The sequence below is a fragment of the Trematosphaeria pertusa genome (genome assembly GCF_010094035.1).
Source record: "Trematosphaeria pertusa strain CBS 122368 unplaced genomic scaffold BU26scaffold_28, whole genome shotgun sequence".
Lineage (NCBI taxonomy): Eukaryota > Fungi > Ascomycota > Dothideomycetes > Pleosporales > Trematosphaeriaceae > Trematosphaeria > Trematosphaeria pertusa.
Genome location: NW_022987239.1, coordinates 79919 through 107285, shown reverse-complemented (window position 1 = coordinate 107285; position 27367 = coordinate 79919). Strand labels below are relative to the sequence as shown.

At 54.0% G+C, this 27367-nt stretch overlaps 14 protein-coding genes and 1 non-coding gene across 15 annotated transcripts; 8 read left to right on the top strand and 7 right to left on the bottom strand.

Annotated features, from left to right (window-relative positions):
- The first annotated feature begins 130 nt into the window (after positions 1-130).
- Positions 131-1398, top strand: BU26DRAFT_525829 (uncharacterized protein). The gene is made up of 4 exons (XM_033830598.1): positions 131-352; positions 399-496; positions 549-1094; positions 1163-1398. The coding sequence occupies exons 1-4, from the start codon at positions 269-271 to the stop codon at positions 1359-1361; spliced, it is 927 nt and encodes a 308-aa protein (XP_033675599.1). The 5' UTR covers positions 131-268; the 3' UTR covers positions 1362-1398.
- Positions 1399-2496: 1098 nt separating this feature from the next.
- Positions 2497-4157, bottom strand: BU26DRAFT_587134 (uncharacterized protein; the record flags this gene model as incomplete). Its single annotated transcript, XM_033834676.1, has 3 exons — positions 2497-3342; positions 3393-3828; positions 3880-4157. The coding sequence occupies 3 exons, from the start codon at positions 4155-4157 to the stop codon at positions 2938-2940; spliced, it is 1119 nt and encodes a 372-aa protein (XP_033675598.1). The 3' UTR covers positions 2497-2937.
- Positions 4158-4239: 82 nt separating this feature from the next.
- On the bottom strand, positions 4240-4953 carry BU26DRAFT_202988 (uncharacterized protein). Its single transcript, XM_033820560.1, has one exon. It carries the CDS (start codon positions 4834-4836, stop codon positions 4414-4416), a length of 423 nt encoding a protein of 140 aa, XP_033675597.1. The 5' UTR covers positions 4837-4953; the 3' UTR covers positions 4240-4413.
- A 258-nt stretch (positions 4954-5211) lies between these two features.
- BU26DRAFT_442272 (MBOAT-domain-containing protein) lies at positions 5212-7187 on the top strand (the record flags this gene model as incomplete). The annotated part of the gene is made up of 2 exons (XM_033824498.1): positions 5212-6055; positions 6106-7187. The coding sequence occupies 2 exons, from the start codon at positions 5212-5214 to the stop codon at positions 7185-7187; spliced, it is 1926 nt and encodes a 641-aa protein (XP_033675596.1).
- BU26DRAFT_202967 (uncharacterized protein) lies at positions 7176-8201 on the bottom strand. The gene has a single exon (XM_033820559.1). The coding sequence runs from the start codon at positions 8095-8097 to the stop codon at positions 7354-7356; it is 744 nt and encodes a 247-aa protein (XP_033675595.1). The 5' UTR covers positions 8098-8201; the 3' UTR covers positions 7176-7353.
- A 1307-nt stretch (positions 8202-9508) lies between these two features.
- BU26DRAFT_202868 (uncharacterized protein) lies at positions 9509-10621 on the bottom strand. Its single transcript, XM_033820557.1, has 3 exons — positions 10222-10621; positions 10045-10164; positions 9509-9994 (listed from the first exon to the last, which is right to left on the bottom strand). Exons 1-3 carry the CDS (start codon positions 10369-10371, stop codon positions 9611-9613), a joined length of 654 nt encoding a protein of 217 aa, XP_033675594.1. The 5' UTR covers positions 10372-10621; the 3' UTR covers positions 9509-9610.
- Position 10622: 1 nt separating this feature from the next.
- Positions 10623-11695, bottom strand: BU26DRAFT_202885 (uncharacterized protein). Its single transcript, XM_033820558.1, has 2 exons — positions 11307-11695; positions 10623-11095 (listed from the first exon to the last, which is right to left on the bottom strand). The coding sequence occupies exons 1-2, from the start codon at positions 11542-11544 to the stop codon at positions 10752-10754; spliced, it is 582 nt and encodes a 193-aa protein (XP_033675593.1). The 5' UTR covers positions 11545-11695; the 3' UTR covers positions 10623-10751.
- A 358-nt stretch (positions 11696-12053) lies between these two features.
- BU26DRAFT_442112 (uncharacterized protein) lies at positions 12054-14940 on the bottom strand (the record flags this gene model as incomplete). Its single annotated transcript, XM_033824493.1, has 7 exons — positions 12054-12176; positions 12360-12738; positions 12869-13080; positions 13144-13325; positions 13378-13433; positions 13566-14053; positions 14107-14940. 7 exons carry the CDS (start codon positions 14938-14940, stop codon positions 12054-12056), a joined length of 2274 nt encoding a protein of 757 aa, XP_033675592.1.
- A 1207-nt stretch (positions 14941-16147) lies between these two features.
- BU26DRAFT_525825 (thioredoxin-like protein) lies at positions 16148-17020 on the top strand. Its single transcript, XM_033830597.1, has 3 exons — positions 16148-16198; positions 16251-16432; positions 16486-17020. Exons 1-3 carry the CDS (start codon positions 16159-16161, stop codon positions 16930-16932), a joined length of 669 nt encoding a protein of 222 aa, XP_033675591.1. The 5' UTR covers positions 16148-16158; the 3' UTR covers positions 16933-17020.
- Positions 17021-17556: 536 nt separating this feature from the next.
- On the top strand, positions 17557-18785 carry BU26DRAFT_202835 (mitochondrial carrier). The gene is made up of 2 exons (XM_033820556.1): positions 17557-17954; positions 18009-18785. The coding sequence occupies exons 1-2, from the start codon at positions 17648-17650 to the stop codon at positions 18686-18688; spliced, it is 987 nt and encodes a 328-aa protein (XP_033675590.1). The 5' UTR covers positions 17557-17647; the 3' UTR covers positions 18689-18785.
- Positions 18786-19256: 471 nt separating this feature from the next.
- On the top strand, positions 19257-21816 carry BU26DRAFT_587110 (uncharacterized protein). Its single transcript, XM_033834675.1, has 2 exons — positions 19257-20591; positions 20637-21816. The coding sequence occupies exons 1-2, from the start codon at positions 19407-19409 to the stop codon at positions 21582-21584; spliced, it is 2133 nt and encodes a 710-aa protein (XP_033675589.1). The 5' UTR covers positions 19257-19406; the 3' UTR covers positions 21585-21816.
- A 166-nt stretch (positions 21817-21982) lies between these two features.
- BU26DRAFT_525821 (dienelactone hydrolase-like protein) lies at positions 21983-23582 on the top strand. Its single transcript, XM_033830596.1, has one exon. The coding sequence runs from the start codon at positions 22157-22159 to the stop codon at positions 23324-23326; it is 1170 nt and encodes a 389-aa protein (XP_033675588.1). The 5' UTR covers positions 21983-22156; the 3' UTR covers positions 23327-23582.
- BU26DRAFT_202781 (arginine N-methyltransferase 2) lies at positions 23393-24764 on the bottom strand. Its single transcript, XM_033820555.1, has one exon. The coding sequence runs from the start codon at positions 24723-24725 to the stop codon at positions 23460-23462; it is 1266 nt and encodes a 421-aa protein (XP_033675587.1). The 5' UTR covers positions 24726-24764; the 3' UTR covers positions 23393-23459.
- Positions 24765-25952: 1188 nt separating this feature from the next.
- Positions 25953-26291, top strand: BU26DRAFT_556678 (uncharacterized protein; the record flags this gene model as incomplete). The annotated part of the gene is made up of 1 exon (XM_033832395.1): positions 25953-26291. The coding sequence occupies one exon, from the start codon at positions 25953-25955 to the stop codon at positions 26289-26291; it is 339 nt and encodes a 112-aa protein (XP_033675586.1).
- A 726-nt stretch (positions 26292-27017) lies between these two features.
- On the top strand, positions 27018-27101 carry BU26DRAFT_t68. Its single transcript has one exon. It is a non-coding gene; the product is annotated as a tRNA-Thr (tRNA).
- Positions 27102-27367: the final 266 nt, after the last annotated feature.

Below are 27367 nucleotides of genomic sequence, written 5' to 3'. Positions count from 1 at the left end.
ATGAAAACCTAAAACGAACCTGCTCACCTCATAATAGCTCCAACACGAGCGGTTCAACGCTTTCATGGTAGCATGACTACTGGGATGGTTCGAGGGAGACGTCTGCTGCCGATGATCTCCAAGGTTGCGGCATTTGCGGGTGCTCATGACCTCTTCAAGAAGTGATATGGTGAATATGACTTTCTCCCGCTGAATACGTTCTTCTTCAACCTCCCCCAATCCATTTGAACGGTGAACCACCGACTGATCTGTTCCACCCCTAGAACAGATGGCGGAACCACAACCTGAGCCTGTAGCGATCTTAAGCTGCAGAGCAGACTTCGAGAAGGCCTTCAAATGGGACTGTAATAGGGTAAGTAGACGCTCTACTCATCGTGCGCTAATCTAACTTTGCGTAGATCTTGAATTACCTGTTGACTGTTGCCTGGGATGATCAGAAACGAAATCCAAAGAAAAATCTCGATGGTGTATGTGGATACCTAATGAGGCGGGTGCGGTAGGGCCCTAAGAGCTCATGTCCAAGAAATAATATCTGACCAAATGGGAAGCAATCGTCTTGGGTTCGGGGATGGGGCCATTTTAGGGGGTTTATCCATCAACCGGCCACCTGCAACCATCCTCTGGACCGGGCCGGGCCCAAACAGCGAACAGAGACAGATCCCTATCTGCGAGTTCCTAGCAGCGGTTGCGTTTATACTCACAGAGACGTCCATAATTTCTGTAGAGTCACCCGAACAGTGCTGTTACCCTCTGCTAGCGATGTATGGCAAATGGTGTACGACTATCTGCCAAGAATTCGCAAACCTGGGAACCGCCTGTCAGGTCCCTAGTAAAGTTGCCATCAGTTGGCTCTGGACAGGCCACGGTCAGATCCAGAAGATAGTGCTGGGAAGTTGTATGGCGGGAAATCCGGAAGGGCCGAACAACGAAGAGTCCTTCAGAAAGAGATGCTGGCAATTCAGGAAAGAGGTTGTGATGCGCTCGATATGGGACTACGGGGATGCAATCGCACCCAATCTCGCAAATCCAAATGAGCGCGGTTTTTACGATTGGGGCGTCTGCGCTGAGACATATCCTTTTCACCTCCTGGCCACGTAAGTCATCCCAATGCTCTTGACCCGCGATGAGTTCGCAGGATGCACGATGCTTACAACACTTGTAGAGCCCATCCTTCTATGAAACCCTATGTATATGGTAGGACACTGGTCTGCTTGGGTGGTATTTCTAAATGCGACATATATGAATCCACCGACGTGCAGACGCTCTTGAGCGGACCCTGCCCGAATTGTCAAATATACGTAGAGCGCCTTGGTGGAGTTCCTACAAATTACGGCTACGAAAAGTGGAGGAAGGAGGCTTAATGGAATTGCTGGACACGAGGACAGTGTACAATTAGCATGAAAAAGACCTTTTATATTTAGTTCATTCGCTTAGGTCGTAAAGGTGAAAACGAATGTTTGGTTGTTTGTCTCTCCGTGCTGGCAAAGAAAAGCGCGTGCGGGGCAGACGCACGACGCCCCCTTCCACTCACAAGAAGTACGCTGAATTCGGACCGCTAGAATACACACAACTTCAAAAAAAGAAAACCTCCACCCTATCCCTATCTATTCATACCGGAAGAAAACAAGATGGCGGCGGTGACAGTCCCCACTTGCGGCGCCGCGCTTTTTTTTTGGGGGGGGGGCCCTCATATACAATACCGCACTTGAATGTAATGGAAGTGCCAAAGGCCGAGGCGACTCTATGTTCCTTTGCTACTTTGAAGCATTCTAGAACATTAGGTTCAAAGTGCGCTGAGAAGTCCTCCTTCCCATCGGTGGCAGAGGTTCTAAGATTACCGGTGGGGCGTTGAGCGTTTGCTTGCTCTGCACTGAGGCGGTATATGCGCTCTCCCGTCCAGACACGTTATCTCGTTGACCGTTGTTGTTTACCATAGATTCCGTTTAAGGTACGAACCCGATACGATGAAGACTTCATTCCATCGCTCCCTCAGATCCATTCTCTAAGCCCTCAACCCTTACACATGAAGACGATTTCCCTTCTCTATCTTATAAAGGTCTTGCTACGCACGTCTCCTCCACTCGCCAGCAAAATTATGCACTTCGTCCGGCCCGAGATCGGCCTAGACTGTCTCTACGGACTGCTCTACACCAACCGTCTCTTTGCCCTACCCACCTCCCTGATCTAGCACCTCGCCATAGGCGGACCCAAATCTCTAGGAAGTTCGCAGAAGCTTTGAAGACGTCTGCTATGAAGCTGACTCCGTTCTTGCCTATTACTGGTTCCTCGTCTGCCGACACGACGGTGTCTAGCACGTTATGCGCCAGCGCAATGGCGCTTGGCCTGACTTATCTATGTTGGGGCTTAAAGGCTTTGGAGCTAACGATAGCATGCTTGAGGTCAACACAACGTTGGCAGCCATGGTTAACATCGTCATCCAATCCGAGAGTTGGAACATCCCTGTTGACGACATGGATTAGCCCGCGCTGAGAAAGTATAAGTTCATGGAAATGTTCGAAGGAAATGGACAGGCCAGCATGTCACGGCGTCTGGGGCATGAAACTGATATGGAGTCGTTTGGCAGGAAAGGAAACGCTGGTGAGAGACTCCAAGGGCGATGTCAATGAGAAGAATGGGGAAACGAAAACGAGCGTGAGCGACGATTAAATGCATACATTTTTTCAACATTGGGTATCCAACTAAACAAAACCGTGTCCAAAGAAAATAGTTTTCGTCATGTGCGAAATTGATCCGCTCTGTGATTAGGTTCAAAATCTCGGTCATCGCTGTTCGACGTGATGCCGCCTGAAGCGTCCTCGTAAACTGAAACCGGCGAGATTCGATGCGACGCGATTGCATGTTCACCGATTTCCAAAATGCCAAACGACCTTGAAACAAGATTCCAGCCCGAAACGCGAAATATGAAGCTCAGCTGCTTCACTTGACCTGCACTACATGCGGGTTGCCGTTCACCGGCGAAGGCGTGCCGTTGTAGACCGGTTGCTGCTGGTAATAGTACTGTTGCCCCGGGGCAGTGTTGTATGCGTATTGCTGTTGCGGAGGCGGCACCTGTCCGTATTGCACCGGCTGTTGTGGGTAGTTGTTGTATACCTGCGGGTTTGGGTTGTTCACCGCGGTGTTGTCCCACGCGCGAGACTTCGCGAGGAATAGGAGGACAATCCAGGAGAAGGTCTGGAAGAAGTTCTCGATGTATTGGAAGGCTCGGTAGGTGTCCGCGGAGAGGTAGTTGTTGTAATCCAGATAGGAGCCATATTCGATGATGGTGAAGAGAACCCAGATGAACATACAGAAGATGAGAACGATCACCCAGCCAAGGAGATCCTGTGAATAGGTCAGTGGTGGAGTGCGGTCGAATGCGGGGGAGCGCTTACGCCATAGGGGAAGCCTCTAGAGCGCATCGAAACGAGCGTCATTATCGAAAGTGCCCCTGAAGCAATCACAGACACAATGTAGAAAACGTAGTATGCGACCCCGAGCCTCAGCATCTCCATAGTCTTGGGATCCGCATTTGAGTCCAAACCAGCCGGGGTTAATGCCCACTGATTGTAGCAATTGAGGCCGATCCACGCACAAGTAAGAAGGCCCATAAAGCCAAGAATGATGCCGTAGATGACTTTGAAGAATGTCGGATAGGAGCCGAGGCGCTCACGCAGCTGGTTGTTTACGCCCCATACCACAACAACGAGCAAGAGGTACAGGCCAAGATAATAGAAGAGCAGGTATGCAACTCCCCATTCGTTGAGGTGAGGGGGTATTTGCTTCTCGCACTCTCGGAGCATAGTACCAATGATACGGAGGGTGTAGGAACTGTGAAAGTTAGTATGTCTTATTTGGGGCAAGTTGAAGTAGGAGGCCTACAGGAGCATGCAGAGCAGGGAGAGCAGATAGACGGCCCCGGTAAGCTTCTTTGCTGTTGGGTGCCTCTTCCGGACGCAGCACATGCTGATGAGGACTATGAGGGTGAGAACGAAGAAAACGCAGTAACTGGCGAAGTAAACCACGTCGGTAGAAAAGTAGATGTAGTTTTCGCTTTCGTAGAGGACGATGTCGGAAAATGCATTCGGACACGAACCAATGGAGATGCTGCTGCCGCCGCTGCCGCTCCCTGAGCTACTACCACCGCGCCTCGGGGCCATTGCAATCGCGTTCTAGTCTGGATTTTGAATCTTCTAGCTGATGTCTTGGGCGGTTCGCGAGGAAGTCCGGATGAGGAAGCGTGGGCGTTCGAGGGTGACGTGAATCGAATGCGGTCGTCGCAGAGGTCGTGCGCACAAAAGCCACTGCCGGTGAACAGCAGCCTCGCCCGCCTTATATCCTCGTATATTGTTTGCCTATTTTTATGCTGCGGTCGGTGACCGCTGTCCTCGCTCGTATCCTCAGCTGCCCATCGAATCACGATAGATTCGCTTGGAGCCTAAGACTTCGCCAAGCGTTCCAGGGGGCATATTGCAGCGCGCTGAGTGGCTCCCGAGCCCACACTCTGCTGCCAAGAGAGGCGAGGCTGAAGGTAAGCCTATCGGGAAGCCGAGGGCTGCCGCCACGCTGTCTGGCCGTTGCTTGTGGTGTGGTGGGTGTGACTTGGGGAACCCCTGGGGTGGTGCCAATTTGGAGGGTCGAATGCGAAGTACGATGGCGGTCGCTGCGCGAGGTCATTGGCTCTTTGGTCGCGCACGCTGCCGGATGAGGAGAAGGTGTGTTTGACATGGCCGGCACGCCTGGCGCCTGGACCTCCCGAGTATCGCGAGCTTTCGGGCGGGAGGAGACGGGGCTGCACCACGTGATGGTGGCTGGTGAGCGGCGGTGCAAGCTTCGCATTTCATCATACGTCGCGCCGGCACAACCGAGGGCTCCGATCAGCCTCAAAGAAGTCGGCGCCTCTCGTCTCACCGTCAGCGGATGCCTCGGAGCCAGAGAGTCGTGCGCCTTCTCTGTCTGGCCACTGCGTTCCAGCGCTTCCGCAGCCTTCAAGAGCAGTATAAATTCAATGGCGGCGTCTGACGGCCCCGCGCCAGTCCCCTCGACCGGGCCTGTTCCAACCCAGGAACCCACATGAAGTCACCCTACCCATCACCATCGACAGCCCTAGCACGACCGCAGCGTCATCCCATCATGGCGAAGGACGACCCCCCGCCGCAGCAGGCCCCGGCTAGCCCGAAGCTCGACCTCTCGTTCCTGAACGGCAAATCGGCCATGACCTACGCGCTCCACGGCCTTTCCGACCAACGGCCCCGGATGGGCAGCGAAGACTCGTGGACGCCAGAGGCATCTTCGACCGTGTCTGAAGACGACCATGCCAGCGCATTGAAACCAGAGGGGACGGGCGCGCACACAGACAAGAGTCGAAGCACAACCGCCGTGTCCTCAGACGGAGGCAGCATCGATGTCGCATACGCGGGCGCGTTCGAAAAGAACAATGCCAGGCGGAAGAGCGTGCAGGTCGTCATTGAGAAGTCAGGGAAGAAAGGACGCTACATTCTGACGGCGGACGACCCAGAGTTCCGTGAGATAATAAAGTCGGGCATCGAACGGGAGGCGGAGAAGCTCAGCGGAAAGAGTCGGAACCGGATACGCGACCTGGTCTTCACGCGTCAGTTCACTACCTTCGACCGCCAGAATCCGCGTGGCTCCCAGTCGCCCTTCCATGGCTTCTTCACCCTGTTCTGGCTGGCAATGGCCCTGTCAGTCGTCAAGATTGCCGCGCAAAACTACAAGAGCTTTGGATCCGTGTTTGGCAGAGCCGAAATTCTGCACTTGATGGTGGATAGGGACCTTGTTGTGATGCTTGCAACTGATGGGTTGATGTGCCTGTCCACCGTGCTGTGCCTGTATCTCCAAAAGGTCATCGCAAAGGAATATCTCAACTGGGACCGGTCTGGGTGGATCATTCAATCGCTTTGGGAGATCTTTTTCACCGTCACCGTCATCTGGGTCAGCTTCTATCGCGAATGGTCGTGGACGCACACCGTGTTCATTGTCATGCACGACTTCGTGCTGCTGATGAAGCAGCATTCATACGCCTTCTACAATGGCTACTGTAAGCTATTCCATCATGGGACAAGTCCATACCCAACTGACTTCAACCAGTGTCTCGCGTATCGCGCCGTCGAAAACTCCTGCAACAAAAGCTAGAGCAACTTGAAGACCTGAAAGCCCAGGACAGCTCTGTGCCGACATCACCAGTGGGACAAACAACGTCAACAGCCAACCTAGTCGAACTGGGTCACGAAGGCCTTACTCATCGTCGGCGAAGCTTTGGACCCAAATACTCCACCAATCTTCACAAAGAACATTCGGAAATCGCATCAATGGCGAAGGCAATTGAAGCAGGCGAGCCCCTCGACGCGGAGCAAATCGAAGCTTTCCACCGCGTCCTCACTACCGAGATAACAATTCTGGAAGAGGAATTGCGCGGCAAATGCACAACCACCGGGAAGTGCTACCCGAAGAACCTCACCTTCTACAACTTCGCAGAATGGACCTGCCTCCCCACGCTCGTCTACGAGCTTGAGTACCCCCGCCTCGAGCGCATAAACTGGTGGTATGTCGCCGAGAAGTCGGCCGCTACCCTGGGGGTAATCTGGATCATGATCATCATCTCGCAAGCGTACCTCTACCCCGTCGTCATCGAGATCGTGCACCAAAAGGAAGCCGGCATGTCGCTCGAGCAGCGTTGGAGAGAGTTCCCCTGGGCCGTCTTCGACATGCTATTCCCGCTCCTGCTCGAGCAGCTGCTGGCGTGGTACGTCATCTGGGAATGCCTGCTCAACGTGCTCGCCGAAGTGACAAAGTTTGCCGACCGCGGCTTCTACGGGGACTGGTGGAATAGCGTTAGCTGGGACCAGTACGCACGGGACTGGAATCGCCCCGTGCATAGCTTCCTCCTGCGCCACGTGTATCACTCGTCCATCTCCGCGTTCCACCTCACTAAGATGCAGGCAACGTTTGGGACTTTCCTGCTCAGCGCGATCGTGCATGAGGTGCTCATGTTCTGCCTGTTCAAAAAGGTTAGGGGCTATCTGTTTGCGCTCCAGTTGAGTCAAATTCCGTTGGCGGCGATGAGCCGGACGAAGTTGATGCGCGGGAAGGATACGCTGGGGAACGTGATCTTTTGGTTTGGTTTGTTCATTGGGCCAAGTTTGATTACGAGCTTGTATTTGATAGTGTAGGACATAAGGTTGAGAACGGAGAGCAGGGTGGAGTTGGTGCTGGATGGATCTTGTGTAGACATCTCTTCTCACGAAGGCATTCGTATTCAATACTATGAGCGTTCCACCACAACCTTGGTAGCCTTGCGTGCTCTATGTCGATATGCACGGGTTCGGTAATGATGCATCAACCACCCACCCCACCGCCTCTTGCCAAGCTCCCCTTTTTCACCACCCAACGCCCACCCGCGCTTTCTGAGAACTCCCACCAAGCCGCTTTAACCCCTAGCCTCTCCATCTCCCGCTCATCAGCTTCCACCAGCCCTTCACTCCCTTCCGTCCATCTCCTCGCCTCTCCCTCCGCATCCTCCGCCTCCTGCGCATCCTCGGGGTTCGCTGGACGGATCCTCACGCCCCAAAGCTGTAGCTGCTCCCACGAAATTCCCATCGCCTTATACCTCTTCTGCACCTCCACCAGCTCCTCCTTCCAATCGTTGTCCGCGACCGTGAACACCCTTCTAATCAAGCCTGCATTCTCCTGGCCAAAGTATAGCGTCAACTCGGGCACGCAGCGCTTGAGCGGGTATGTGCGGATGAGGAAGGTATTGCTGCTGTAGAGGACGGGGAGCGCTTCTTTGTGGATTTGGCGCGAGAGGCGGAGGATGACCGGCTGCAGGGATTTGGAGACGTGGGGCCGGGCTGGCGGGAGATTGGCAATGGGCACGATGTAGGAGTGCGTGTCTACGAGGAGGGTTTCGTAAATGTGCAGACGTAGTTCGGCGGGGAGGTCCATGAAGCGGAAGATGGTGTTTAGTGCGGATGACGCGGAGGCATCAGCGGCGGGTTCCGGTTTCGGCGTCGAGCGAACGGCGAGCGTGGTTTCGGTGTTTGGGGGCGTGCAAGAGCGGGGTGCGACTGAGGGTTCGGCCATGGTGGGTTTGAGGGTGGAGTGTTATGCAGGTTGGTGGTTGAGAAGGTTGATATGAACGGGTGGAGGGCGCTTGCTACGCGAGTCATACCTCCTGCAAGTCTGACTAAGCAATTCCTCTTCCACACTTCATTCTCTCTTCCTATCAGACTTGAGCTGGAGAGTGCACACCAATTTTTCATCGCATATCAATTGTACATGCTTCGATTGCTCACTGAAATCTAGGCCATGTAGCTTGCCTCTCATGTCTCGATCGTTCAGTTCTTCTCTCACCGACACTTTTTCCTTCACTCAACACGCACACTTCCCCAAGCCACAGCTTCGCGTTAGTGTTCCGTCCCGTCTGCGAATTGCATTCTTAACTTTACTCTTATTCTGTCCCATTCGATTTGACCATACTCATCCGCTACAAATAGAGTAATAGGCGCTGTGTGTTCCGATTCTAGCAAGCTGGTCGACAACGCTTTGAATGAAGTCCCGCAGCATTCTATGGAATGCCCACCCTGAGGGCCTTCAGGACGTTCAACGCCGCCAAATGCCGAGACAAAAAGGCTGGTGCCAGGTCGCCGGCCATTGGTATCATGGGTAGCTTGCACCTGCACTATCCTCATCAGAGTCTACCCAGAAGACTCGAACGCCAGCCCCTTCTGTGCAAGCAAGTGATTCTGACTCCATTGACTTGATTCTGAAGAGGCAACAAATGGCGAGGAAGCTAAAGAGGATGAAGAGGCAGGAGCAAGCCGTGAGGGCCAGGGAGGCGAGGAGAATGAAGAAGTTCAGCGGCGTAGATGAAGATCCTGGAAAAGCAGGAAATGATATGAGCTTCACATGCTTACTCAGGAGTTTGCTGTGAGGAGATCGGGCAAAAGGTCATAGCTTTTTTTGCCTTCATTTGGTCTGGTCTTGGGTGGGTAAGTACTTTTTTATGTATACCGATCATCTATATCTCGTGACTCATTATTCTGTCTTCGCTATCAAAGCGAAGCATCCCGCGCGTAGACTCTATCGTCTCCAACGTTTCATGACTGTCAACCCGGTCCATTCCACGTCCATGTCCATCCTCCAGCAGGCCAGTCCCGCCACCATTTCCGCCAACCACGACATCCTCCAGCGGATACACATCGCTCCCCAAGCGCTTGAATCCCGCCCTCTCTTCTTCCGCCGGCAGCGCTATTCCACAAAGCGAAATGCGCCTCGAGCGCGCCACGCCGCACCCTCTCAAGCACGAAAACGCCGATTGGAAACCCTTGCCCACGGCCGTCAAGCAAGGCGTCATGATAGGCAAAGATCCAGCAAGAATAGCCAGCGCTAGTTCCAAGAGACAGCATACCAGCACGGGTGCGGTGCCCCAGGTAATGTCGTCGAAGTCGATGATGCTGTAGTAGTATATGCGCGTTGCGGTGATGCCGCAGATGCTATAAAGTCGCGTCGACGTTAGCAGGTAGTTCGCCCTCATGACCCCCATCCCATACCCGAGAAGAAGAAGAAGAAGAAGAAGAAGCGACAGAAAACACACTTACACAACCCCCAACCCAAACAACACCGTCAGCCTCACCTTCTTCCTCCAATCCGGCATCCTCAGCCCCCACAGCACCGGCATCGGCAGCGCCAACGTCGTCAGATCAAACCCCAAGCACCCCGCACTCCCCACCGTCCAAAACATGCGTATATCGAGACATTTCGCGTGCGTGATAGCAGGGTCCCAGAGCCCAGCCAGCGGGCGGCAGAGCAGAAAGCACGTCGTGATGGCTGCGAGCTCGTAGAAGACGTAGAACACCATAAGCAGCTTGCAGGTGCGGACGAGCCAGGCCTGCGGGAAGATGCGCGTGTAGAAGTGCGTGATGGAGAGGTTGACAAGGACGGTGCAGGGGGTGAAGAGGAGGCAGGCTATGATGATGTTCTGGTGGAGTTAGAGGGAGGGTGAGCAGACGGGATGGAGAAGAAGCATACTTGTCTATTGTGCACCATGACTTCTGCGAGATCGGTGGATGGAATGTCAGCGACGTGAGCGCCGACGTAGTTATCCGTCGTCATAGCGATAGAAGTGCCGACGAATCCTAGGGCGAAGAACTGCTGGGAGTTAGTTTTCGCGTGGACTTCTCGGGGTAGGAGTGGAGTGGAACGTGCATATGCAAGTAGCATGAGATAGTCGTTGAGTTGCCATTGTGTGCGTGTGATCCTGCGACCTAATGCTCGACAGAGGACGGCGAGCGTAGATATGAGCACGCAGACTCCGCCCACGGCTATTACGGCGACTTGACGCGTTGTCAATGCCATCGGCAGAGAGGAAGATTAGATGGGCATTGGGGTAGAGCTCACAGCGTGGTGCGCTGCAATAACCGGGGCTTTATGAAGTAGATGGCCTTTTGCCCTCTGGACGCCTTCTTCGTGCGCCGTCAGCATATAGTACTACGTGCATCATCGGGTGGCCGATGATGCGATGCGATGGCGGGCAAGGCATTTCCCTTAAGCAAAGTCGGTGTGGCCGTTGCATAGTTAGGGCTTACGGTGGTGCAGAGTGTGGCGAAGCACATGGGAATGTTGATGGGTTGTGCGGCTGAACCTGCTGCAGCCTGGAAGCCTCACCGCTCGCGCCGATAGAAAAGCTCCGATGACGCTTGTCTGCTAGCTGCTGCGAGCCAGTCCACTCAAATTCATCAACCTGTCATATCCGCATCCCCTCTCGCAGCATTCACAACGTCCTCGACTGCTCTGCCAATCCGGTCCAACTGCGCCCTCGCTCTATCCACCTCCGCCGCCACTCTACTCCTAAACTCTGGGTTCCTCTCACTCTCTAAAACGACGTTCTCATCTCTCAGCATCTGCAAATCGGTCTCGATGAGGGCGACTTGTTGATCCACGCTCTCTTTCACTTGAGCTTCCAGCTCGTTCGCGATGCCTCTAAAGCGGTCTTTGAAGAAACGTCGATGCGAATCGAAAAGAGATCGAGAGCCGAATCGATTCGTGATGAGATCTTTGCGACGCCGGTCGCTGCCCGAACCTGATTTTCCGCTTGTCAGTATTGTGCGCAATGGTGCTTAGGTCTGATTGCGTGTCAACAGGTCGAGGAAGACCTGCGCAGCCCTGCCGCATTGCTTCCGCAATGGACCATGTCCCGTTGCATTGCGGAAAATGTTGGAGGACCCATTGAAACATGTGTGAGCAAGATGCGAGGCCATTCGCTCAGAATTCGGAGAGAAACTCCTACTCACCGTACTCCATATTTGCCGCATGGTAAGTATCCTCCATGAGTTGGCCTACGAAAGCCGTCCGGATGGATGAGAATGCATCGGTACGGAGAGATGATAGCTCAGAGTGGAAGTGCTCGGCCGCGTTCTCGACGCCGTAAAGTATCAGGTCTTTGCGATGGCGGAGCGTTCCAGTGAGGGTTCGCAGAGCAGATCGTGTATTGTTATGTGCATGGCCTAAATGAAGAGTTAGATAAAACATGATTATGCACCTTCAGGGCGTCTGAGTATCCCCCTTGGCCCGCCCGCCAAGGGAGAAGGACACTTATGAGCCTGCGGTATGTGACAGAAGCGTTTGATGTCCACGTTGAGGGTTACGGCATGATGCGTATTTCTAATAGGAAACAAGCGAGGCGGATACGTACCTGTACACGATGCCACACCGAAGACAGTGCCTAATGGTTGATCTATGGCATTCTTGATCTGATCAAGATGGGTTTCTAAATTGCGGGTGAAGATATCCCAAACATCGGACATATTCCCATTCATACCTGCGATCGCTTCTTCATTCCAGCAATGGTACCCCATGGTTTTCGTTTGATGCGTCCCATAATTGCGGCAGAAGGCTGCATATGACGAATGATGCCACTTCGCTAGTGGTTAGCGAAAGCGTCTTAGCCCGAAAGATACACCCGTGGATACATACAGATTGCCAGCACAAGCTCGCTCGTCTAGCATCAGCGCTCCATTGCGGAACATCTTGCCCTGAGTTTAGTCAGTCAGAAATTTGCCGCGGTCAATGTCAGACGTACTCAAATGCAGGTAGACTTGGGTATCGAATTCGGTACATAGAGCGCGCGAAATGCCACCGAGTTGAGAGACTGGAGATGTTAACTAGAGCAATAATCAGCAGCGCTATCTGAGAGCAGTGTGCCCGTCCTTCAACTATAGCCAACGGTGGTACCAATCCAGTAGTTCGCCAATACGATACAGCGGAGTCTGCTCAGTTTAATGAAATACTCCTAGAACACCGATAACATCCGGTTGTGGAATCAAAGGAAAGGTTATATAAAATACCTCTTCGAGTTCGCGTTGAATCGTAGACACAGCCTCGAGAATCTGTTGCTTTCTTTCTGTGCTTGCATTGCCGAACCCTGCCTCAACCCATAGTGCAACAGAACCAAGAAATGCCGGGATCTCGTCTTTGATATACTCCGTAGTTGCGCGGAGATGGCTCTCGGCAACAATCCCAATGCAATGGCGGCGCAGGTCCAGAATCCCGCTCAACTGTAGGTAGGGGAGAGCGCTACTGACAGGCTTCTCACGTTGGCTCCAGTATATTCTATTACTCACACAGAATGTTTTCGGGTTTGCTGCAATTGGATGGCTCCTGTATTTGTCCTGTACACTGCGGGAGACTTTGTCGTTCCGTACAGTAATAATATGGCGGCGTAACCTATCCAGGTTAGCCTGTCGACCTCGCCTGTGTGAAGTTGCGAACCTACTCGAACTCGTTGTTCTCTCTGGATTTTCTAAAAGGTTGATAGCGTTAATGAACATGCTCATTCATCAACAGGAAGACTTACTCAGCCTTTCGGCAATCATCCAGTAGTCTCGCATATTCACGGGCGTCCTCTTCAGAAAGATCCATAACGTCTTCACCGAAGTCATCAATTTCTTCCTTGAGAGATTCGATTTCGCGTGTATTAGCGTCGATTTTTCTTTGCATCGCGTCGATTTTTCTTTGCATCGCGTCGATTCTTGTTCTTTCAGCCGGCCAGTCCGCCCTTGCCTCCCTCTTTTGGATATCCTGTCTTCCATCAGCAGGTGTGGGTCTGAGCTGCTAGAGCGCGTGACGCACATCAGACCTCGTACAGACGATACCGACATTAGACAATCTAGCACGACGGGCCAAATCGAATACGTCTTTGATGCTTTGGTCTGTGATAGCTCGATCGATCCTCGCAACAACAAGTATCTGATGACACTGCCGAACATACCGCTCAGTAACATTCTGGCGAGCGGAGTTGAGGTCACGCAGTCCTATTTTCCTCAGTAAGATTTCATTGAGCTGTTGGGTGAAATACTACCTTACCTGGAAGATCGGCAATGACGAGCCCTTTGCTCAAAATGTAAGCCTTCAGGTAGACCCTGGAGTTTTGGTTGATTAGTCGATTGCGTCATTTTATGAGGAATCTCGAGAAGATGAAATTGATGTTGCCTTGAAGGGGTCGTCTGGCAACGAGAGCCACCCCATGATAGATTTGCGGGATCGGTACTTACCTCAGTTTCCGGACGAACGGCCAAAGGCATGCTCGAGCGGCTCTGTTGGGGTCGGGATTATCTAATTCTGACGTTAGTTCTCTCAGCCGTGAAGAGCACCCTTCAGCCGTATTGATTGTTTCCTGCGTCTCCGCTGGGCCATCGGCTCTCCCCCGGGATCCCAGTAGTTGTGATGCCCATTCGACCATCGTATTCACGGCATGATCGAAGGGCATGGAAAGAAGAACTGTCGGTGTTTGCTCTAGCCTCTCTCTGAAGCTTGCTCTGAACGTGTCTCTGGCGAGATCAGCTCTACGCCGTAAGCTTTCGCGGTCTTCTCGAGTAGCATCTGTTGGAGGCGATTCGTTATCACGGTAAGCCCGTAACAATTCGCCGTACTGTCTCCTCAGCTCTTCCAGTGTGAAGTAGTCAATAAGTACAACAAAATCGTCTCTGTCATGGTAGTGGTACTCCGTAACGACACAGGTGCACGCTGCTCCGCTGTTGCTCTGTCATCTCAAGGTCAGCTGAATATACGGAAAGCTTAGTGCGGGTCACTTACCGCTCTGGCCAAGTCCCTTTTGTCAAGTAAGGAATTAATTAGACTGCTTTTTCCTACACCCGAGTCGCCGACGAGTCCGACAATACGGGACGATGGCAATTGAAATGCGCTCAGCCTCATGGCCTGTTGACGGAGGCTTTCAATTACTGATCCCGGTTCTCGGTGCAGATCGGACGCAGACAGAACATTGAGCATATTTGATGGTACGCTCTTTGCGCTGACGAGAGCTTCTTGGACCTCCCTCACGTGGAATACAGCGTCTGGCGGATTTTCATCCTCGATACGGTGGATCACTCTATTGACTCCAGAGCCAGAGCGGCGACGGCGTGATGGAGATGGAGAGCGGCTCTGGCCCGTTCCGGGACCACCCGGAGAACCTGAACCGGGGGAGGATCCCATGTGAAGGGCATTCAGCTCAGTAAGGAGTCTGTCGGCCCTACTGGCTCGGGGTTGACTGCGGCCGTCCACAGAAGGTGCTGGGGTAACATGGATAGAAGGAGTAGGTGTATCCCTCTGCAAAGGCGATCTCACTTGTACTTCAGGCGATGCCAACGTCAAGTTATGAAGGTGTTGGTGTAAGTTATCATGCTCCAGGCTGTGATGAGTCGAAGCTCTCTCGGTTGAAGCTGATGGCGTGTATACAGTTGTGCTAGGGGTATTTTGTCGGCTGCCTGCAGATGAGATATCTCTCTCTATGGACGGCAAAGGCTGGTCTGGGTCAGGACCATCGCCGAATGCCGATGGTGTCGACGATGGTGTGAACCGTAGTGATCCCGACGTCGTACTGCTAGCAGCTGGCGGCGAACTAGCAGATGCATTTCCGAGCTCCGTCATGAAGGGTGTCGATGCCGGCGTGAAGCGGGGTGTCCCTGATGTCGTACTATTTGCAGCTGAAGTTGTACCTGGAGATGCATGTTGGGCTCCGAGCGTGAATGGCGTGGATGATGGTGTGAATACTGGGCTACTTGCGCTTGTAGGCGTGTTTCCGAATGAGAAGGTCGGAGGGGATGCATGCGCTTCGCTGAATGCAAAAGGTGTCGATGACGGTGTGAAGCTGAACAGTGGGGTCCCTGATGCTGTACTACTTGCGGATGTGGGACGGGGAGTGGAAGTATGGTGCTCCCCGAACACAAATACCGTCGATGACGGCGTAAAGGCGAATGGCGAAGATGAGGGAATGGACCGGGAGGGGCTAGAGTTTGGACTCCCAGATGCACTGGTCGTTCGATTCGACATGGCGGGGCTTTCGGAATGTGGGCCAGCACTCAACTCGACATGCTGCGGCTCAAGATCAGTCCAGAGATAATACTCGACATGGGTCTTCAAATGTTTCTTACCTTGGTGACCCTTCTCTTTGGAAGTGGTGAAGAATGTAGTCGGTGAGGGAATTTAACTGCACATCAAACGTTTAAAAGCGCTTGTCCGGTCTGAATGGGCTATGGTTCGAGACATATCGCATGCACAAGGCAGCAGGCGCTCACTGTAGGCGCCCACCTCGTCTCTGACGGCGTTTCTGCACGGATGCGGCACAGGTCATGGGAGCCACCAATGATAGCTACGCTCAATCACCCCACGCATCCAAGCACGAACTGCGGCAAGTTGATGAAACATACCCTAAGGAGGAACAGACGCAGAGACAAGGCTCTGCTGCAATGTGCGTTAGAAGCAAACGGCAGATTTCCTCGACTGGATAGCTCGAGCCGAGAACAAAGCCCGGGGAGGATTCGGATAAACTGCAAGTGTATCTGGGCCCATTCTGGGGGAGGTTGATTGGAAGGTGTTCGCACAAATGAACGGGCGCGTGGCGATGCATGATGGTTGGGCAGAAGGAGGACAGAGTAGTCTAGTAAGGCTTCTGCAGGGACGACGATAGGGGATAGAGGAGGGTGGAGGTCGGCGCTCGGCCGATCGACCGAGCGCCCTTTGGCATTCGGCATGACGCAATGGCATGATAATTTCGAGGCTCCTTTAGTAATCCCCGAGAATTGAAGAAAGCTAAATAAGGGCGCGCATGCTGTCTCTTGGACCAATTGAGCATCCACAAGCACGATAATGGCTTCAATTCTCCCCCGCCTTCGTCTGGGCTCGATCGGTACGTTCAATTACTCCATGGTTCGTATTCCAAACGCTAATTGTCATTGTAGCTCCGAACTTCCAGGCAAAGACCACCCATGGCGACATCGACTTCCACAAATGGCTAAATGGATCGTGGGCTATCCTCTTCTCACATCCTGCCGACTTCACGCCGGTTTGCACGACGGAGCTCGGCGCGTTCGCGAAGCTCAAGGATGAATTCGACAAGCGCGGAGTGAAGATGATTGGCCTCGTACGTTGCCATGCCACCATTGCGCTGAAAGCACCCCTAACCCGCCATCACAGAGCGCCAATGAGCTTGGCTCGCACGACCAGTGGATCTCTGATATCAACGAGGTGTGCAGCACGAACGTGCAGTTCCCCATCATCGCCGACGCCGACCGCAAAGTCGCCTGGCTCTACGACATGATCTCGCAAGACGACCTGGACAAATTGGCCAAGGAGGGAGGGATTGCCTTCACGATTCGCTCCGTCTACGTGATAGATCCGGACAAGAAGATTAGGCTGACAATGCTGTATCCCGCCAGCACGGGGAGGAATACGGCCGAGGTGCTGAGGGTCATTGATAGCTTGCAGACGGGTGATAAGGAGGGAGTCGTCACGCCAATCGACTGGACAGCGGGCCAGGACGTCATCGTGCCGCCGTCTGTGTCGACAGAGGATGCGAGGAAGAAGTTCGGCGAGGTGAAGGAGGTCAAGCCGTATCTGCGCTTCACGAACGTCGGCAAGTAGGCGTAGTCGACGCATGTAGGATAGGGCGTATCTAGACTGAGCCAAGACAGCTCATGTTCCGGTGTCTCTCGCTAGGCTCGAGTAGCGTGACATGTTGAAAGCCATGTATTAGATATGACTGTCAATAGCCGTCTCGGTGTCCCGGCGAAGGCTCGACCGGCAGCATAACCTTAGCCGGGCGTCGCAGGTACCCGCGCAGTCGGCCCTAGCCCTGTGTGTGCATCAGCGCCGTTGCACCGGAGGGTGCTGCACCGAGGCAGAGGTACGCACTCCGGTGTATGAACCCTCATCCATGGCCGTGGAGATCCTTCGTATCGACGTGACCTTTACCTCGACATGCCCACCACCCCGCCCATCTCAGGACCGCAATCCACTGTTCCACTCGCCCCGCGAATAATGGCAGAAGACATATTTGCCAATCCGGCAGCGCTCCTGGGCGGCTTTCGCAGGGAGCGTTTGCCGAGGCACTCGTCCCGCGCAGCCGATCCACGGCCGACGAAAGCCAAGACCCGGACGTCTGGAGCACCACACATGTGAATTGGCTTTTGTGCTTTCTTTCACCCTGCGCGCTGAATTTTGGCCTTCTCCACTCCAGCTTGCGATCGCATTGCTTCCCCGTCCCCTGTCATCGCTTCTTGCGCCTGGCTCGCCTCTGTACAGCGCGCAATTGCAATCGGGAAGCTTGACGCGCCCTGCGTCATACCCAGCCCTCGCCATGACCACGAAGAACCCGCTCAAGGCGGAGAACCTGCCCTCCCCGGCGGAGCTGAAAGAGGATGTCAAGGTGGCCACGAAATCGTCGCTCCAGTCGCTGCGTGCGCTGGTCGCCGGCGGCGTGGGCGGTGTCTGCGCAGTCATCGTAGGGCACCCGTTCGACCTTGTAAAGGTGCGGTTGCAGACTGCAGAGAAGGGTGTATACAGCGGAGCCATGGACGTGGTGAGGAAGACAATTGCAAGAGAGGGAATGGCCAAGGGGCTGTATGCCGGTGTTCAGGCGCCGCTCGTGGGCGTAACGCCCATGTGTAAGTGTTCAGCGCAACTCAGCCCAGGCGACTGGAGATGCTAACAACAACCAGTTGCCGTCTCTTTCTGGGGCTACGACGTCGGCAAGCAGCTCGTGTCGAGCTTCTCCACCGTAGAAAACGGCCAATACTCCGTCGCCCAGGTCTCCGCCGCCGGCTTCTTCAGCGCAATCCCCATGACCCTCATCACCGCGCCCTTCGAGCGCGTCAAAGTCCTCCTACAGATCCAGGGCCAGAAGCAGCTCGCACCGGGCGAGAAGCCCAAGTATTCGGGTGGTATCGATGTCGTACGGCAGCTGTACAAGGAAGGCGGCATACGCTCCGTGTTTCGGGGCTCTGCGATGACACTTGCGCGAGACGGCCCAGGCTCCGCCTGCTACTTTGCGACATACGAGGTCGTCAAGAGGAAGCTCACACCGAGAGACCCAGAGACAGGTCTGCCCGGGCAGCTCTCGCTTTCCGCTGTCATGGTGGCCGGTGGTGCTGCCGGCGTGGCCATGTGGATTCCAGTCTTCCCCATCGACACCATCAAATCCCGGTTACAGAGTGCCGAAGGTCGACCAACCATCAGTGGCACAATCAAGGGCATCCACGCGAGCGGCGGCCTGAGGGCCTTCTTCCCGGGCATGGGACCCGCTATGGCACGAGCCGTTCCTGCGAACGCGGCTACTTTCTTGGGTGTTGAACTTGCTCAGAAGGCCATGAGCAAGATGTTCGACGGCGACGGCGAATAATTCTAGAGAACGACTGAACGCGATCAGGAAAAGTCTTTTCTTCAGACAGTCGTTTCGCTTTTTGTCACGTCTACGCATTCTCTCATAGTTTTGGGAAGTTATCATGGTACAGCATTGTGGCGTTCTTCATCTGTCGCTGTATATCTGAGTCAATGCGCATAGATCGCTGGGGTCTCTAGACGAGGATTTGTATATGGCTCCATTCAAATATTTTTATCCAGCATCCCGTCCGGTTTCATCTTCATTTACTCATCTCTTTTCATTATGTCTTTCTCAGGTGACATGGTACATTCGAACGATGCGGTCGCGCGGAGGCGTAGGCTCGTTTCCTAAAACGGCTCCTCAGGAATGCAACAACACCAAGAATAAAACGGGCCGAACAGCTCGCCAAAAACGTCTTATGACCGCATTCCACTAGGTCTATCTTCCAGTTGCCGAACCTCGGGCGATCATTTCAGACACATATCTTCTTTGTTTAGGGTAATTTCCCTTTGAGCCTCTCTACCATTGCCACCACGTCGGACGATCCTCTTTCAAGAACTTTCTGTTTCTTTGTGCCGCTTGCGTTTCAGCATACACTTTGTTCTGTTGATCGCAGCTGCTAGCCGAGGGGATTAAGTAGACTCCACTGACCAAAAAGACGCCGTCGCCGAACCTATCGGCCCACCTCCATCAAGCATCCTTCTCCCCCCTGCTCGACTGGAAGCAACTAAGGAAGATGGAGTCCTCGCCGCTACCGAAATACCCTTCGCCTCTCCAACAACATCCCGTGCCGTCCCCTAGACTGCCATCTTCGCCTCCGACCCCCCCTACGCAGACTCTCATCCTAAGTCATCCTTCCGCGCGCTTGTCATCCAGTCCCGCATCTTCACCCCTAGTCGTGGAATCTCCTCCTATGAGGACACGCTCCGTTCGACCCGAAATGAGTGAGTTCATGGACCAGGGACTCTCTCCGGGAGCGGACTTCTTCGAAGACTCTTCGGGTGAAGATAATGATTCGGAATGGGAAGACGATAATGAGACACGCAACTTCTCGGAAGTGGAAGGGTTGGGAATCAGGAACTCTGGCATTCTTGAAGATGATGACGGGGAGGAGGAAGTTAGAGGGCGACCACGACCGCAAAATGATGGTCTATTGAGAGCTCTTCCCTCTTTCAATCAGATCCCTGCGCACGACTCCGGCACCGCGACCGCGGATGACGGTTCCTCCTCTCCACTCGAGCGTACAGGGACCGGGAAAGCGCGACAATTGTCTGTCCGACGTCTAGGCAAAGTCCGCGTCGTACATAACGCCGGGTCAGGATCCGCCGGTCAGGGAACACCGCGCGAGTCCATGATGAGCAACGATTCAGATGATCTCCCAAAGCCCTTTCCCGACATGAATGCGGGCCATGGAGAAGACGAAATCGGCGCAATGCCAAGCGCAACCTTCCCAGGCCGACACCGCCGAAACACAGGCGAAAGCATCCGCGCAGACTCCATCCTCAACGCCCACGCAATCACCATGCGCGCCCTTGAATCTCTCCCCTCAACAGCTTCCTTCTCCCACTTCCATCAACGCTCCCTCTCGCACGGGCACTCCGCCCCCCTCCCTAGACCCGCATCCCTCACCGAGCAGCGCCACATAACGCTCTCCCCCATCTCCATTCCCAACGACGATCCAGACCGCCCTGCACACCTCCCGTCTCACTTCATCAAAACGCCCTACCCCTTCAGCGCGAGGAAGGAGTTCCCGAAGCCGAGGACGTGGCCAAGGCAGACGCATAATGGAAATGTGGATTATGAGGCAAGAAAAGGAAAGCATGTGCTAGGCATTGTGGCAAGCGATGGCGAGTTTGATCTAAGGAGTCGGCTGCAGAGGAATGAGGATGCGCAGGGGGTGGTGAGGAGTCGGAGTGAGGCGGTGGGGAGGAAGAAGGGGGTGTGGGAGGGAAATGGGAGCAGGAAGAGTACGGGGGGTGGGAGAGAAGGGGTTGTATGGTTGAGTTTAAGGAGCAGGAGGGGAGGGTACGGGGTTAGAGGGAGGTTGGAAAGTGTTGTTGTGCCGAGTAGTTTGACGACGACGAGGAGTCCGGAGGGTAAAAAGAGGGGGCGGGTGGGAAGTAAGAGTCCAGAAAAGGCGCATAGCAAGGCGGTCACAGTTGACTTCGACGACATGTTCTTCGCCAATCGCCTAAGGGAAGGCTATAAAAATCTCACTGGACCCTGGATCTTGCGCGTCCTTTCCGCTCGCAAACTCAGGTACATCCAGCTCGGCCAAGTCAGCGTATGGAGCGGCTCTCCCTCCACCCCCTCAGCCAAACCGCCTCCCTCGAGCAGATTCCTAGCCGCACGCGGCGGCCTAGACACGGACCCCGATGCTCGAAGTCCCTTCACAGAGCAAAATCTCGTGGATCTGTACCAGCGCCCTCAAACAGGCAAAGCGCGGTACACATGGGTGCACTGGGCACGCCGCGTCGCCGCCTCCAATTCCACACTCTCACACTCTTACTCCATGCGCTCTTCCAACCCCCGTCCGCGGCGTCACCGAGCAAAAAGCCTCGATGCCGACTCGCAGCTCCCCTCTGGCAACGCCAACGAGTACGACGACAAGGACTCCGCAACGCCGTCACCGCTACATCCGCACTCTACCTCGTTCCCGGATACCCTCACTACGATCCAATTCGTACACTCGTTTTCCGCTATCCGCATTATATCCGTATTAGCTCTGATGCTAGTGCTCTGCGTACTAGCGCCCCTGCTATGGATCTTCTTGGGTGAGAGCGCGTGGGCGCTGCCTGAGTCGCGTAGCCGCGCGGAGAGAGTGGGGAGTGGGATGTTAATGGGTGGATTGGTGTTGGGGATTGAGGCGGTGTTGTTTGTGGTGTGGGTGGTAGGGAGTTGGGCGTGGCTTTAGCTAGAGTGGAGGTGCGTTTGCTTTCTTCTTTGTATGTAAGATTTGGACGTTGATTAGAGAACGAGATGGAGGAGGAAATTTCTTTTTCGACAGTCATATATCACCCTATGCGCATATTCGAAGACGATTAGCACCCGTTCAGTTGGACTCTACATGTGCTACGGGCTAGTTTCCGAGGAAGGGGAGATTTAATCCTTGTAAGGATAGTGATGGGACGGAATGAATGATAGTTTAAAGTGTTGAAGAAAATAGTGAAGGGCGTCTTGACGTGCACAAATCCTTTCACGAGCGGGCCGTGAATGTCGCATGCACCATGACGTCACTAACCCTGCGAATCTTCCAATGCGCACCACGCGTCTGTGCGCAAGCTTCCATCCGAAACTTGGAACAAAGCTGGGGATGGAAAGCCGCAACTAGGATTAAACGCAGCCTAGGACCCCGCCATGCGCGTCAAGATTACAAGTACCGGAATTTCCTTCGAGTCCCCGTTGAGGCGCGAGGAGCTCACATCCATGAGCAACGACTGATTCGAACCTACATCCAAACGACGCGAAACCCAACTGGAAATGAAAATGTCCATAACCACACCGACGCAGTCCGGCACCGGCTTCCTCAGCTTCAACTCCCTCCCTCCGCGCATCTGGCTGACCGCCACCTCCCCGCATCCGCCCGAAAAAGCGCTCCTAGCCTGGAAGGAAGAAGGCTACGACACTAGCTATCTTCCCTACAACCCCTCAGACCAAGCGAGCTACATCCGCACGCTCAAGCACCTGCACGACGACCTCGAGCTCGGCGAAACGTACGCCATCCTATGCTATGGCGATGCCGCGAGCGTGGTGCTCAAGGTCGCCATGAAGCCGCTAAACAAGTGTTGCGCCATTGTCGCGTTCTACCCGCCTGTGCTCCCCGCTCCCAAGACGAAGTTCCCAACCCTGCTGCAGTTGCAAGTCCATGTTGCCGGGAGGAGCCAGGTTAGTCCGCCGCCGGAGATGTGCGAGTGGCGATTGTACCGGTATGATAGATGCGCGACAGGGTTTGCGGATCCAACGGCGAAGACATACTCGGAGGTTGAGGCGAACCTGTCGTGGAGCAGGGCGCTGGGGTGTGTAAGGCGAGGATTCAAGAGAGAGGTCGATCTTGAACCCGTGGTGCAAGAGGCGTGGAACGCGAAGTATAACGACGAGGTTCCAGAGCGAGGGAGCATGGCTGTGGTCAAGAACATGACGCAGAACAGTCCCCATGTTACCCTTCTCCCCACACTAGAAGGTGGCGTTGGAAGAAGGAAGCTAGAAGAATTCTACCGCGAGTTCTTCATCCCGAGCTTAGTCGATGATTTCGAAATCCGGTTGGTTTCGCGTACCATGGGCGTTGAACGCGTTGTCGATGAGATGGTGGTATCGTTCACGCATTCGGATGAGGTCGACTGGATACTGCCGGGCGTACCACCAACGGACAAGCATGTCGAAATCGCTGTCGTAAGCATCGTCGCCGTGCGGGGAGGCAAGCTGGTATCAGAGCATATGTACTGGGATCAGGCTTCCGTATTATTGCAGGTTAGTCTCTTAGATCCAAAAGCGGTCCCGAAGAATCTCAGGAAGGATGGCCTCAAACGATTGCCGGTGGCAGGCGCAGAAGCTGCCAAACAGCTGGTGGAGCCTAAGCAAGAAAGGTACAACAGCCTGCTGAAAGAGCATGGGCTCATGTCCGGGTTGAACGGTGTGAACGGGATAAACAGCTCGTAACAAACCCGGGCGAAAGCTTTTCGGATTTTGGAGTCTGCATGCCTTCACTCCACAAATATTTGGTTGGGATATTCTGTAGGAAGGTGGCATCTGGTTTTAGCGTTGGCGTACGAATGTGGGCGTCTGGGGTCTCTCAGCCGATAAAGCTGCACGTGGGTAGTTTGTATTTATCGGGAACCCAATATTTCCTCTTCACTCCATCCCATTCTCCTTCTGCGTCAAGGTCTGGGATCGGTATCGTTTCCCATTCAGTGTCGAAGCCTGCTTCGAAGAGATCCATCTCGACGATCTTATTATAGACGTCGTAGCAGACTTGCCGGTCCGCGCCCATGCCGTTGAAGAAGCCGAACTTTCCTCCCTCTCCATCTGCGCCTCGAGAGGGGTCAAGCAACCCGATGACACACTCGGTGAAGAACTCGCGTAGTGCCTTGTACTCTTCGGCGAAAGTATCGAAATATATCGCGTCATAGAGCTCGCCCCTTTCCATTAGGCCGGGAACGATGTCTTGCCATCGGCCTTCATGAATGACTATCCCAGGTTTATCGTGCCAGCCTTTTTCCTTCATCTGTTTCAGCACATCTGGATGTGCTTCGATGATGTGGTGCGACTTCGGAGTTTTCTCTTGGAAGAACCCGTCAATGATCCCCATACCGTGCCCAATATTGAGCACGCGAAGGCCGGTGGTAGGCAGGAGGAGCTCCGCAGATCGTCTCATGAAGGTGGTTTCCCACCCCATCATGACGCCGTTAGTCGTCTCATCTACTATCTTGTTGCGGTCGAAGGTCAGAGTTGAGGCGAGATAGTTGGGGTTTCGCGTCGAGTCGTCCGGATGTAACTCTCTGTCATCTAAATGTACCTCCTGGCTATCTTGAGTCTCTCGAGTACCCTTAAGTACCTCTTCAATATCCTCTTCCTCTTCGTCGGAATCAGCATCACCCAGCGGCTGGTATTCGTCTAGTCGACTCAGCAGCAGCTCGGCTCGCACACCACCATCCACGCACAATTCATACAGCTCTTTCAGTCCCAATCTGTGCGCTATGCAGCCGGGCGTCTCGCCATTGCCGTCCAGGTCGTTCCATATCGCACCGTTCTCGAACAGTAGCCTGACCGTCTTCACGGCGCCTTCGAGCTCTTGCGTCCTCTCCTCGCTGTCCTCGCCTTCCCGTACCCCATTTCTGTCGCCATTTTCATGCCCATTCACTCGGTTCGCTTCTTCCGTACCTGGCTCGCAGGCAGCAATTGCAGCGTGTAAGGGTGTGAAGCCAGTCTCTGGGTCTTGGACGTTGGCGGAGGAGTTGCGGAGGAGGTTGCGTAGCGCGGCGATGTCGTGATTTGCGGCAGCAAGGAGGATGCTCTGCGTTTGGAGGTCGGTTTCGATCGCGAATGCCGGGTCGTTCATTTTTGTGTGAATTGTGCTGGAATTGTTGTGCTGGTGGAGGTCGGGAATTTTGGCAGCTACGAGTCATGGTTGGTCCGAGCTCATCGGACCCTGCGTCTGGCTTGCTAAGGAGACCGGAGACTACAGCAGACGGCCTGCATCTTTCTCTTTTCTTCGTTCGTCCACATCATCTCTTTCCATCAGGGCGTTTGAATGGCCCTAGTCAACTCCGAATTGTAGCCCGCGTGATCACTTTGACTGCCGCCTGTACAGCACATGTGTGCCCAACACGCGGTCTGAAGGCCCGCATAGCACAGCGTATCGCTGCTCCCTCCTCAATGGCAGTACCGAAAGCCAAATAGGGGGCGCCATCCTCTCCCAAGAGATGCCGTAGTGGTTGCGGTTCGGCCTAGGAGTGCAACTCAGAGGTAGAGGGATGTCCCCTCCCGTCCGAATGAGGTAAAAGCTAAGATTTCTTACCTGCAGGTACTCATATTCTGTCAGCCCCTGTTGGCTTTTTGATGCGCTTCCTTTTATATTAGAACTGTATACCCTCAACAATGAACGACCCTCCAGGCGTATTCTGCGCCATACCCGTTGGTAGACGCGCCACCAACTTATGCCGCCTTCCGTCTTGGTTTATCAAACACCACTTCAACAGCGGACGGCGAGCCCCCGGACGGCAGGACTATATCGCTCAGAGCAAAGCTAAGAGTGCCAATTTACAAGCGAAGAGTGACCTAGCGAGCATCATTCTTGCTTAGATCAAGTCATCGAAACCACGTATAGCTAAAGCTTAGGTTGACGATCTTCTGCTCCGCCATAGCACGTCTTAACGCACAAGGCCTGAGCAATGCTACAAACCAAAGTCATATGGAGAGGGAATATGCTGAACCGAAAATACCACCTCGAGTGCCGTCCAGGTTAGGAACACTGCCTCTTACCGGCTCCAAGTCCAAGAGCGCTTCCAGATTCCACACTTCGTATTCGGCCTCGTTTTCAACGCTTAGAATCTTCCACCCAGGGGGCATTGAGTCTGGACGACATATTTTTCGGCGCTTATTTCTCCTTGGCTTTGAGCAGAACTTCTCATGGCGATACCACACGATGCTCATCGTCGGTAAAGAGGGCTCAAGAAGGGCCGCTACAGCGACTATAAAGGCAGGACGATTGCCACTGTCGTTTCTCTCCGCAGGCCTCAAGCTCGATTTCCAGCCACTAAGCCGAGTTCAGAACGCAAACCCCATCATGAAGCTCCTTGCACATACCCTCCTTCCCCTCGCTCTTGCCAATCCCATGACTACCCCTAACCCGGTGGCCCACTCGCTCCAGCACCTCGAGGCGCGCGACAAGTACTGCTGGTTCCACCCCAACGTCAACGGACCACAGGGCTGCGACTCGGACCAGTTCAATGGGAACCGTGTCCGCACCGTCTATTACACCGACAACTTCGGCGTGCGCTGCTCGTCGACTGGCAAGAACGTCAACGGGAATACCAAGTGGTATTATGTTCCGGGTTGGAGCTGCTGGATCAGCGACTATTGGACTAATGCTAGCTGTGACGGTGAGGTGCCTGGTGTCGAATGATGTGCTGATCATTGACGAAGTGTATAGATGGTGTGCCAGCTTGTGGGAAGACACCGGTTCGGACTAGTTAGAAGAGGGAATGAGGGTCGTTGGTAGGAGCGATAGCAGCGAACGTCTGCTAGGGGGCGGGGAGCGGAGGCAAGCGCAAGGCACTGTGCCGGGTTTTACTTAGGATATATGAGCGTTGGAAAGGCCCGCGATTCCTTTCCCCTGACTCTATGTCAAATAAAGTTGTGTTTAGCATGAGCCCTTGATGAAGCTCGCCTAAACGTAATGTTTGGACTTTGCTCAAGAACTATACAGAGACGTACTATCACGGTGCATCCATGTATGGGCAGAGTAGCGTGCACAGGAATCCTTTCGTGATGAATGCTTTCCAGCCCAATCTCACATCCCAGCGGCAACTATTATCCGCTGTGGGAGGACATCCCGTGTTAAACACTACTCTGGTTACCCAAGAGATGGTGTTGGCGGGTCGTTCGTTAGGTGTCTAATTTTCAAGACAGTCTTTTGTCTCTACCTTCGTATTCGCGCACCAGCTCCGACTAGCCTGCCAGCGCACCACGCACTATTGGCTCGCCTACCCCGCACATCCCAAAAATTCACCACCTTTCGCACCTTCCTTGCCACCGGTCGCTCCTTCCCTTTTTACAAAAGTATATATATTTGTGGGAGGTGAAAGTGAATCAAACAATAGCTTCACCGCAGCTGGAGTTTTTCACTCTGGCCCGCTTGGCTCAGTGGTAGAGCGTATCACTAGTAGCTGCTTTAGCCATGATAAGGTCATCAGTTCGATTCTGATAGTGGGCAATGTCTTTTTGCCGGTGGTGGTGATGAGTTGCGTCTTTTTTTGCGTGTGGAATGTGTGCGCCGGGATAGGGATAGATCGTGGGGAGGGGGTTGTTTTGGGCCGGTGCAGGTACACATGGTAATAAGCGTCACGATTAGATATTCTACGTGGAAGCCAGATGTGCTCAGCAGGGAACACAACGGTCGTTTTCCATTTCAGTCTATAGAAGTAATGTTCTCCGGTGTCCACAGCACAGGAGCGTAAATTTCTATGAAGCACAGCATGC